At 35.9% G+C, this 12,097-nt stretch overlaps 1 protein-coding gene across 6 annotated transcripts in view; it reads right to left on the minus strand.

Moving 5' to 3' along the window:
- HERC2 (HECT and RLD domain containing E3 ubiquitin protein ligase 2) overlaps nt 1-12,097 on the minus strand; it is a 102,305-nt gene that overhangs the window by 53,766 nt on the left and 36,442 nt on the right. For all 6 annotated transcript variants that reach the window (XM_086880636.1, XM_086880640.1, XM_086880637.1 and 3 more), the window contains exons 15-34: nt 11,192-11,443; nt 10,114-10,307; nt 9,313-9,513; nt 8,456-8,684; nt 8,257-8,381; nt 7,691-7,869; nt 6,524-6,708; nt 5,999-6,154; nt 5,547-5,732; nt 4,542-4,712; nt 4,332-4,435; nt 4,073-4,223; nt 3,262-3,476; nt 2,438-2,570; nt 2,214-2,341; nt 1,896-2,091; nt 1,149-1,285; nt 481-654; nt 254-390; nt 21-172 (exon numbers count right to left, since the gene is read on the minus strand). In XM_086880636.1, the coding sequence (XP_086736762.1) occupies nt 21-172; nt 254-390; nt 481-654; nt 1,149-1,285; nt 1,896-2,091; nt 2,214-2,341; nt 2,438-2,570; nt 3,262-3,476; nt 4,073-4,223; nt 4,332-4,435; nt 4,542-4,712; nt 5,547-5,732; nt 5,999-6,154; nt 6,524-6,708; nt 7,691-7,869; nt 8,257-8,381; nt 8,456-8,684; nt 9,313-9,513; nt 10,114-10,307; nt 11,192-11,443 (3,405 nt within the window). The remainder of the gene's footprint in view (nt 1-20; nt 173-253; nt 391-480; nt 655-1,148; nt 1,286-1,895; nt 2,092-2,213; nt 2,342-2,437; nt 2,571-3,261; nt 3,477-4,072; nt 4,224-4,331; nt 4,436-4,541; nt 4,713-5,546; nt 5,733-5,998; nt 6,155-6,523; nt 6,709-7,690; nt 7,870-8,256; nt 8,382-8,455; nt 8,685-9,312; nt 9,514-10,113; nt 10,308-11,191; nt 11,444-12,097) is intronic.

Genomic DNA, 12,097 nt, shown 5'->3' on the forward strand with positions numbered 1-12,097 from the left:
AGCAACAGGATGAGATTCACCTAGTTCTTTAAACTTTGCATTAGCATCTAGCAAGATGTTCCGGACATTCTGAATAGCCCACGCATACAACTTTCCAAAAGTTACTTCCAACAGCATTCTGTTAAACGGCGGGATCAGATCAACATCCTTCAAGCAGTCAGTAAGAGGCTCCCTTCAAAGAAAAGCAAAAACAAAAATAGGTATTGTTTTCTTATTAAAGAATTGTGAAAGCAAAAGCAGCAAGAAGTTTTACCCTATATTGGCTCCTTCTGGAATAAGCCTCTGCCATCCACAGAACACAGCATACTGCACAGATGGGAGCAAAAAATTTTTAGCTGACAACTTCAGAATAGTGTCTATTCCCTCCAGACGAACTTCTGCCCTTTCCAACTGTAAAAGAGAAAAAACAAATTGCCATACTTATGTAAACTGCTAATAACTGTCATAATTATGTAAGTGGCACATTTTCATTCACTTTACCTGCTTCAGTAAACATTTTCTCATTTTTTCTACATCCACCGGCTCTTCTTTAAGTGCAAATTCAACAATAGTGTTAAGGAGGGCAGACTGTGGATACAAGCCTTGAACATTTTGTTTCAGCCATTTGTATCTGTGGACACCTGTAACTGTACTCAAAATTGGCTGCCATTTATCCTGCAAAACAAGAAGGTAGCATTTTAAAACTTTTTAAACAATTTTAAATTATGCATGCAAAACAATTTCCAAATGTAAAATACTGGGGGGACCTTGGGGATAAATGAAAACTTCTTCAAAGTCAGGAAAGAGCTTAGCATTATTTTAACTCATTATCATTTTACTATTGCTACATAAAATTTCAAATGTGCTATGTTCAAAAAAAAACTTTTATTTTTTAAAATGTCACAACATTTTACTTTGAAATGAAGCTTTATCTAAGATTATTAATAATTTTAAAATTAGAGACAGTATCTTTACATACGCTAAATACACAGTACAACTTTATTTTTAAAAAACATTCCAGGCTTCACTGAAACAACATGTCACAATTTTACATCCCCAACACCATTATCAGAACATTAAATGTCAAGTTATAGCAATCATGCTTTAGCTCATTCTTTTTTCTCTTGTCATTTTTATTGACAAGGTTGAGTCAAAATCTGATATCCTACCTTGGGTGATTTGATTGGTATGGGCTTTTTATCTATAGGTACAGGACTGTGAGGTACCACACAAGATTCTTCTAAATCACTTTCTTCATTTCCTATTTTGGACTCTTCTACATCAGCAGATTCAGATTTTTTTGGCACTACAAAAAAAAAAAAGGATTGTTTTTTCATGCAGTCTGATTAGATTTTACAGTGTTTTACATTTTTAGGCTTGCATGATAACCTAAGCACACAGAATGCCTAAGATTGGTCTTCGATAAAAGGAAATGTACTGTTGGTGAACTCTATATCCAACTGTTACCAAATTAACTCTGGTATTACCTGCAATACACTTTTATCTTTGAAGACAAACTTGAAAAGCCCTTTGATGTCTGTTCACAACATTAATTTAGTTCCAGTTAAGTCATTGTTTGACTACACTTGAACAAAACATGATTTCTAAAAAGATGTCACTTCCGGTGGAATGTTACTAAAACCATTTCAGAGGGTCTGATATTGAAGGATCATTTTTAATACGTTGGAACATGAAGAAACACATCTCAAATAAACCTGACACTTTTTGACTTTTGGTTGCCAGTTCTTGCTGCAGGATCTGACATGAAACCACTGGTTTAGAAAACTTCATGAAAAAGTAGCAGAAAGCAAACGGCTTTGATGCTTTGTCTAAGGGGAGTCTCATATAGCAGCAAACCTTGAAAGAAGATGGATTTTCATTGTTTCAAAGATAATACAATATTAATTCTGCCTTACCTCTTTTTTTCCTTTTTTCTCTAATGATTTTCTGAGCTACCCTTCGCCATCGGGGCAAAGAACTAAGAAGTTTAAATTTGGACATTATAGAGAGATCATTGCAAACTGCAGGACGCAGCTCATTGAATAAGAATCTCAAACGCTCAATGACAGGAGCACAAACTTCCTTGTACGAACGACCTTGTTCCTGATGTGTCTACAAAAGACATTGAAAGATTAAATTATTGTATTACATGCAATAAAATGAACAATACGTAACTTCTTAATAAAACACTTCAAATGAAAATTAATCTTAACATCAGCAGCTAAGAGGCTTACCTTTATCAGTGAGCATTTTGCTTGGTAGACAACACGACACACATCCACTACAGATTTTGGTAAGGTTTTGTGCTTTACCTGGTCAACTCCAAGGGTACCAGGATGAACAAGAGACAGTGCTACATGACCTTAATGGGAAAAGACAACGTTTCAATATGCATTTCCAAAACCATCCATATCAGAGTTTAAACTGGTCAAAAGAAACACACCACAAGCCTACCTACCCAAATCTTCATGCTTCAGAAGACAACACAGTAACAGACGCCCTACTTCTTCCACAGGATGCTCAGGAGGGAATGTGATTGGTGTTGTTAAGTGACACTGTTTACAGTATCTCTCAATTTGACACAAGAAGTCCTAAGAAAACACACAACAGCCCCTGTTTAACTTTGGATTAAGATACAATGAAAAGACTCAAAATACCACAGACAGCATTTAAATGACACTGAATAATCTCTACAATCTGAACTAAGATTCCTGAGATAAACTGCACATACTGGGTGTTGTAACACACAGCAACTCCAACCCAATACTATAAATACCATACATCCTGTCTCCTGTATGAAGAGCAACGTGACCCAAGGAATACAGCTACTACTGCTTTGATCTTTCATGAGATAGTCAGGTCACCTAATACAATTTTCAATTGTCTTCTGATAAATCATGGTTCATCATTACCACTATTCCCAAAGATTTATTTGCATCCTGATAAAAATACTCCATCTTAGTTCAACTAAGAGAGATGAGCAGGATCTCTCAATGCTACTGAAACTTAACATGAGAAGTAATGTATTACTAATTTTTTTAATAAGAATATTCAAATTTTTTAGTTCTCCCACTCAAATGTTCTGAAGAAATAACATACTGTTATGATATTAAGTGCAATATATACATTTTATATGGATAAAATGTACTCGACCATTCCTTTCACAAAAAGTAATTCTAAAATAACTTTTTCCATTTGTTTTGCTACAACCTTTGGAGAATTTTCACCACCACTACCACCTTTCAGAAACAGTGTTTGTGCACAGAAATACTGTGGGCTTACCTTCACAGTGTGATCCTGAATATTATTATCCGCAATAGCTTGGAGAAAGGGCTGTGAATGGTCACTCAAAGTTAATCGATGTGAATACAGTTTTGATTTATTTGGGGTAGTGTTACCAGGTGAACTGCAGTGGTCTTCATCTTTTTCCTCATTGTAACTGTAATGAATCTGGCTAGTTTGCAAGCCACCAGAGAAGATCGATGACTTCAACCATTCTAAAATAAAGAAAACATGAGTGAATATTCTGATCAAAGACTAAGTTATCAAGACTCAATTTCCTCTAATAAAATGAATTCACAGGCTTCAACAACATTTAACAAGTTCCTCATTTGCTGAAACTTATTCACAGGAAAAAAAAAGTGCTCTGTAACCAAGAAACAATTAACAGGGCAGCCATATGTTCCGAGATATAGGGCCTTTGCAATTTTTCTGCTACTAATATTGATTTATAACTTCTATTCAGCAAACCAAGACACCCAATAAGAAAATATCCAATACCACATGATCCAGGCACTCTTAATTGACAACAAACAGGTGAGATAGGAGACTGTGCAACATTGTTTTCTATTCTATGTTGCATACTATAAAATGCTGAATTCAACTGTTCAAAAGTATCTAATCCCAATTTAAATATTGCTAAATTATTGGGATTTGATGAGTGTGGTACTTGATGTTAAGAATAAAGAACTCCTAGAGGAGATATCAAGACTAAACAAAGTGTTAAACTTTCAATTAACTTATTTGTCCTTTTTCTTGCATGCTTTGACAAGTATTTATCACTTATTAAAGCTCAAAATGACATCCTGCTTACTGGCACATTCAATTTCCAGAGGAGAAAGTGGTGTGCTCATTGCCAGGTAGGAAGCGTGCAGTCCAAGGAGAAGACCCAAATTCCGTTCTGTGTCTATCAGAGGCGATGACAAAGTGCTGAGATCTGGCGTTGTAATCACTTCCTGGTCAGGCTGCACAAGAAATAGCAATTGTAAACTAGAACTGAGCTCCAACAAGAAATCTGACAGCAAAGCAATGCTTGACTTTAGTAAGCATTTACCCATGAATAACAATTTTACCTCTATATATTGGCCAACACAGAAGGCATGCATTGATTCCCGTGTGTCCTCAAATTGCAAAGCAGCTTCCAAAGCAACAACTGGGTCCTCACCAGCAAACTGAGCTAATGAAAAGATGAAATAATCAATACACTCTCTAAAAATCTGTTCATTCCACCTGGTTTTGCAACAAAAGTAATTTGCATCTTTAAGTCAGATGAAAATTCTCACCAAGTATGCTACTGCCAGTTAAAGACTGGGTTTGGAAGTCCTTTATATCATACACTTTCCCATCGATCACTGTCCAAAATCCTCCGTCTTTATTGTGGTTCTCTAGATCAGCCTTACGTATAAGTGTCACCTCCTCATTATTTCTGCAACTCTGGCCAGTAAAAAATGAACCTATCCATATAAAAGAGTAAAGAGAATTTATCAAGAGAAAATCAGAAAGTAAGGGGTTTTTTATGAACATTCTTTTACTAATTGCCTAATCCAATTCTTCACATCTGTTCAGAAGCTGCTTATTTTTTATATGCTCAAAAGTAAAGTGGCTATTAATATGTTCCTGTCTACATATTGTGCAATTAAATTGTCTGAATACTGTGTTCCTTTATGCACCAATCTTTAATGCCACCTAGCATTGCCCAGCTATATGGCTGTTTTGTGTGGAGGTGGAGCAGAACAATCAGTTTTCTGGTAAATCACTGCTCTAATCACTTTTTCCTCCAAATGACTTTGGTTTTATTAGTCATTTGCCTACAAGGAATTTGTTGTATATTTCATTTCAGCTTAAATTCAGATTTTTTTTTATTATAAGAGAAGCCACTCTTTTGACTACAGACACAGCTCATAATACAAAGTGCCCTGAGAAAATAAAAATTCCTTATTTCAAAGCTTTCACATGACTCATCCTTTTGTATTACAGACAGAATTTAGTAATAAAATGCCTATATGTACTACTCAGGTTTTCACTAACTTTTCATACTGAAAATAGGAAATTATGTGAACTACTTCTTAAAAAAGCTGCGTCTGTACTCTGCTTAACACTACCTCTATATGTAACTTCCTTAAGAACGTACTGACAGAAATAAATACTGCCTTATGACTGCCATGTAATTTGGCTAACAAAATTTTGTACTGTGAAGTAGGATTCCCTTCCTGAGAGTCGTTCATGAACCCCTACCATTTTTATACAACTCCTTTATGAAAGCAGGTCAGATGCTGCAAAGTTCATACCCATTATTCCTGGCCATGCTAAATCCTCATTGTCGTCCCTTTCCTTTCCAGGGGCTAAGTGGTTAAATCTGTCTAGATGTTCCAGCAAGCCAGCCAACAGAGGGATAGCACCAGCTTCCTGCATTAATCCAGCATTTTTACTCAGGAGTAGCACTACAGAAACCACCAGTTCTGGAAGAAGAATGCCTAAAACAAAAAATAAAAACAGAAGACACTACCATTTAATTCAAGTTTTACATTCATTGCACTGCAGAAATAAATCACAATTAATATATTCTGCTTTAGACTAGTGTTGAGTACAAAGCTCTTGCCTTCCTCACTGAATTCTCCCTCCTCTTCTCCCATTAACCAGAAAATTAAACTCACTCCTTCTCAGTCATTTTTTCAACTTTCAAGAATGTCTTAAAATTCTGTGAAAGAGGAAGAAAAGAGGACAACAAGCAAAAATCTACCTGTTAAATCTCCATCCACAACACAAGATACTTCTGCAAAATGCCTATGGCTAGTACAAGCAATGCTAGTTGCCACAGGAAGTATATCACTAATGTGCGTGCACAGAAGAGCGGTGTATTTCTTCAGCAAAGAACCAACACCTAAGAGGTCAGGACCTGTATAAAAATAAAGGAAGAGCACAGAAAACCATCACATAATCATACCTAAGAAACAGACTTCAAAAGCTGACAAACTCTTCTGAAATTATGCCACTTGATATTAGCACTAATTTCAGAAGTCATATATTTTAAAAAATTTATTAGAAGTTTATTATCTAGATCCTATTACCTACCCCAAAAAAAAATTCACTTACAGAAAAAAATGTAAGTAAACTACTTTCAAACACTGTTCAGACAGCAACCAGGCTGATAATTGAGACAGTAAGATAAAATAAGAAACTGCCATTCTGTAAAAGCTATTACAGAAATACTTAGGGAGGGAGGGGTCAGCAGTTATTTGCTTTTATTTTTAAAACCACAACTTACTGTATGTATTAGAAACCTGTCCAACACAATCTGCTGGGTAAAGTTTGCTAATAAGGAGCCGCTGAAAACGGAGCAACAGGTCCAGAGAAGCAGATCTCTCCTTGCTATAAAGTTCTTGGTCCATGCAGGAAGAAATGCGACGAGCAACATCTTTTAGTTTGGCTATGGTCTGTGAAGCGATGTTCCTAAGTGGTATAAAAGTATCACTCAAGAGGAGCTCAGAGCCAAGATAGCCCACAGCCCATGGGTTAAGCTTTTGCTACAATTTTGCATAAACATATAAGAAACTTCTGCAAAGTTTCTATGCAGAACTTTCACTCAAAAAAAAAAAGGCAATGGTTTTCTGGATACATTTGAGTTAACCAGATTTGTAAAATACCTCAAGTTTGTGTTTTTTGTCATCACTCACTACAAAAGACAATATGACAAACTTCAACAAGAGACTGCAGTGAAAGCCATGACACTTCATAGCTCAAAAGAGTCTCAGTATTGATTCAATTACATGGTTGCCATAACAATTAAGTGAAAAAGTACAATAAATTTCTTGGTAAACTCATAATTATTTCCTGCCACACATGCTGTATGTTAAGTATTCCTGTAGCTCCTCTGGTTGATATAAAGCAGCTTTGTTCTCAGCACCCTAATTGGTCATGCATACACAATTCTCAGTCAAGAATTTAAAATTGAAGTTTCTTCCCCACTTTAGTCTCCTTGAGGCAATTCTAAATAAATGGAACAAAATACTCAGTTCTAAACTACTTTGCAGTGATTCTCACACTTTGTACGGACAGTCTTTTAAACATTTGTCCTATATTTGGTACAAAAGCTTTCAGATACATCTTTCAGAGAAGAAGTATCAAAATCCATAAAAGCAAGGCAGCCTTTCTAAAACTGGGTAATGTCAATTGCTAAATTTCTTAAATTTGTAAATATCTTTCTAAAATTGGGTAATGTATTGAGCAATAGAACATTGCTCCTTGGCAAACATAGAGCAGAACTACAGATAAGCTATAAGAATGTTCAATATTTTAAAGTCTGAGAAGCTAAAAATGCTAGCAAGAGACTTTATTTGCTAACCAAAATTAACCACTGTTTAGCTGACTAGTTCATAGAATGTCTTAAATACATCTTCTGTACAAAAGTAAAAGCCAAATTCAAAACAATTACCTTAGTAACTGCTGAATTAACTGAACTAATGGTAAACTTTGTTTTCCTGCAGATTCATAGATTCCAGTGTTAATAAGGTCTTTGTCCAATGGAGTTCTGCTCCTATGAAGTGTTGATGCATTTGCTTCTTGTTCATCAATTTCTTTTTCTTTCTGTGCTTCCTTTTTTGCTTCAATATCCTAAAAAAGTAAATTAAGTTAAAGAAAACATTCAAACTTCCACTATGATTATGAAACATTTTGCTAACAAGTATTCATGATATTAAGATCAAGTCACTTTTACCTACAGCAAAAATGAAACAATTCCTACCAAACACAATGTGCACTGCATATTCTGTAACAAGTACATGGGCACACGTTTAAAAAAACAATTACAATGTCAAAAGAAAGGTGAAGGGAGGGATGAGGGTGGTGAAGGTAAAAGAAGGTAGGGGAACTCCACAAAACCATGGTGGACACAGCTGCTGCACAGTTCACAGCTGAAGGCACATTTACTCTTGTATTTATAAAAGTAACAAGTCCAGTGCCCTGCAGAAGAACCTGAACTGCAAAGTTGAAGAACCATACCTGAATTTCTGCAGTAATAGCAGCATTTAGTGCAGACTCTAAGCCTCCATCAGCCATCAAGCTGCCCACCAAGAGGTCAATCATAAATCTCCGCCCTGGGCTTACATTCATTTCATTTCCTGAAACTGAGAATGGAGGAAGCCATTAATGAAGTCCAAATGCAAGACCCAAACAGAGATGCTTCAATTTGAGGACCGACCTGCACTGGGCAGGAGCGCTGAGAGCGCCCTAGCACGCTCCTCTGCCGTGGGCAGCAGCACGGACCAGCCGCTCTGCAGCACCGCTTGAGCCGCCGACTGCACCGTGTTAAGAACCCCAGCGTTGCTGGCCAATGTCACCACTGTCTGCTTCAGGCTATTGAGCAGGATACTGCCCAAACCTAAGCCAAGGCATTCTGGATCCACCTGATGACTAATGGCAGCGTGAAGCTGAAAGAAAGGGCAGGGGGGGCAAAAAAAAAAGGCACATTTTAATTAACAAGTGATATGAACTTGGTGGGGATGGGGTGAAGTCACACTTGGAGCAAGTTAAGTTCAGTGACCAAGATACTTTTACCTGAAAATCTGTAAAATTAAAGGGAAATGCTAGCTTGCCTATATCCTGAATCTAAACCAATACTCAAAGTTTATGAATGGTAGCTGTAAGTTCTGAAGTAAATCTAAAGAATAACCTAAACTGTTTCTGAGTCACTACATTATGCTAGAAAAAACAGCACATTTTCAGTGACTGTCAGACACCAATTAAAGAGGTCATTCACTTTAAAAAATGCTATTTAAAATTCATAAAAATGCTCAAAATCTGAGTATACAAAGCTCAATCCATTTAGATATTGTTTTTGTAGTTTATTCTTAATGAAACCCAGAAGCTGTCAAGAAGAACAAAACACAACCATTAGCTGACAAATTTCAAAGAGTATAAAATGATAGTGTAGTTATTTCATTTTTTAAAATCAATAGAAGTGTTTTAAAGTACGTTAAAGGTCACAATTTCCATCCAAGCAATTTGGTGAAAACATTCAGCTCAATGACTGCTCAAAGCACAAGAAATTGAAGGTACCTGAAGTCTCAGAAGATTTAATGTTGCCACAGCCATACACTCCTTTTCCTGAGGAGGGGGCCAGTCAGAGGATCCATCCATTCCCTCAGTCACTTGTCTCAGTAAGAGATCCAGCTGCTCAAATGTCATGGGGCAAATATCCACCACAAAAGGTACCCGCAAGCCTATTGACCACTCTGAACATGATGACCAAGCAAAACTCTATAAATAGAAACGATATACAAAGTTCCACAGTTAGTTATTTGCTAAACATTTTTATTTATTATTATTATTATTTATATATATTTAAATATGTATTACATATAAATATGTAAGCAGCGTCATGCTTCTAAATATGACGCAGAGTGTAAAACTACATCTGCCTACAAAGAGTAACAGATGATGTGGAAATAATACCAGCACAAATGTTAGAGAGAATGCTCTACTTGCATCATTGAAAACATAAATAAAACCCTACCTATCCAAAACTCTCTTACAACATTTTCCAATGTAGTCATACTCAGTCCAAATTCCTGTGGCAAAAATACTGAGGTAACATTCTGCTGACAACTCCTCAACTGCTGTACCAGACAAAACAAAACTACTACTTCTCAAACACCCAACAGAGGGAAAGCTAATCATGCTGTTTTGGCAGAACAACTGCACAAGATTTATTTATTTTTTTTTGTAAAGCCTTTATTTATTCAGAATAAGAAATAAAAATACAGAAAGTTATGCAAGCACATAGCAAAGGACCAGGATTAGAATACAGAACTAACCTCAGTGGGAGGTAAAATCAAATAATTCAAAAATAAAACCCACCTGAGCAGGTCCACAAGCAATTCCAACAATATGCTTTGTGTCTAATCCTGGGAGAGCTGTGGGCTCTGGTTTTGTGATACGCAAAGTATCAAAATGCTGGCACTGATCATTGCTTCCCCAGCTGTGCACTTCACTATCTTCAGTCAGTGCTAAACAATGGGTAGATCCAGCTGCCACATCTATCACTTTCTTTCCTAATAGGAAAGTTAGAGATTGAAAATATAACTTAGATATTACAATCATTGACAGAAAAATAGCAGAGGTAAGGAAAACTATGTTGATTACAACCATGCTTAACTAGGAACATATTATAGTATGTCATGAGTCTCATTTCTGTCTCAGCAGTGGATTGGAAGAATACAGCAAAAGTATAAACCAACAGACAGATAAACACAGAAGTTTACAAGATTAAAAAAAATCTTCTGCTTTATGTCCCTTCTACTTAGAAACCTTTTTGGAAAAGCATTATTTAAAGATTTCCTCCATCTATGATAAGAAACTGAAGTTATTCTCATTTAGATAATTCAACATATATGAATAACAATTTAAAGGAAAGACAGAGCAATAAAAAAGGTTTCTACCTCATCTTCCTCTACAGAACCTCAGGTTCCTCACAAATGAAGGAAGGAATTTTCACTCCATTCCAAACTAGTCAAAAGTCAGACACAACTTTAATGACATTATTTGTTGTCTGTTATTTTCATTTATTCCATTCACCTGCCTTAATCTAAGCATATACTATATATGTATATATATCTCTGTGTGTGTGCATAACAGTGCAAACATACTTGCTTTAAATAAGCATTTCTGTGAACCTAATAAAAGAAAAGCAGTAAGAATAAATAGAACACAAGATGTGCAGCATTTAAAGTAGTCACAGTGTCTTTAAGTCTGCTAAGATCTTGTAGGCATAAATGCAGAAGTGATGGGAAATGCACATTATTACCTTTTTCAATGCCACCTGCAAAAAATATGACACAGCACATGGTATTGTCACTCAAAGCAGAGTTCATTTGTGTCAGGTAAAAAGCTCCAACAACACAAAGAGCTCTGGAATATTTCCAACTCTGGTAATTACCTTTCAAGCCTTCCAGCAGTTTGGGATATCGAACGTGCTCTTCCGTCCCATGCCCAAGTCTCTGATTGTCACCTTTCCCCCAGGTGTAGACCTGGCCGTCTTTGGTTAAAGCAATAGAGAACTGACTCCCACAGCGTACTTTCACAATGTCCAGATCTTGAAGCTTTTCTATCAACTTGGGAGTTTTGCAACCATCACTGCCTCCTCTTCCTAGTTTTCCATAGTCTCCATCACCCCAAGACCATACCTGGCCTTTAAATCAGGAGAAAAGAAATTAAAAAAAATTGTACTGCTTTTTCATGTAATCAAGTCATGTGTTTTAGTAAGTACTTAAAAACCCAAGATTCTATAACAAGCATAAATTTTAAATTGCACTTTAAGAAAAGTAGTTCCAAATTAATTTCTAATTGTTTGTGATAATAAGAAAGAAAAATATTTGACAAGTTTCCATGCTGAAAAAACTAAACAAGCGCAATGTATAACATGCACTGAAAATCTATAGGTGCATGGAAAGTCCTTCTTAAAAATATAGGAAGCACACAATTTTCTATAAATCAAGCAAGTTAAAAACTGGTTTTTTTATTATTTATAAGAACTTACAAAATGTTTTCTACATCAAATGACCAAATTGTCTGTTTAACCTATTCTTATTTTGAGTTTTTATCATTCAAGCATTTCTCAAAATGAAATTAAATAGCCAGGTTTATCATGTTCTTTTGAAATACACTACTCTTAGTCCTGATGTAGGAACTTAGAAACAGTCAAGCCATTCTACATCTGCAGAACCAAATAAAATTATGGTTCAAGAATGGTAAACTCATGCATGTCCAAAATGAAAGCCCCATTTTACATTCTGATGTATCTGTGTTTCCTGCTTGCATGAGCAGAGTCCCTAAGGTATTCTGA

The sequence above is a fragment of the Cyanistes caeruleus genome, chromosome 3 (genome assembly GCF_971803275.1).
Source record: "Cyanistes caeruleus chromosome 3, bCyaCae1.hap1.1, whole genome shotgun sequence".
Taxonomy (NCBI): domain Eukaryota; kingdom Metazoa; phylum Chordata; class Aves; order Passeriformes; family Paridae; genus Cyanistes; species Cyanistes caeruleus.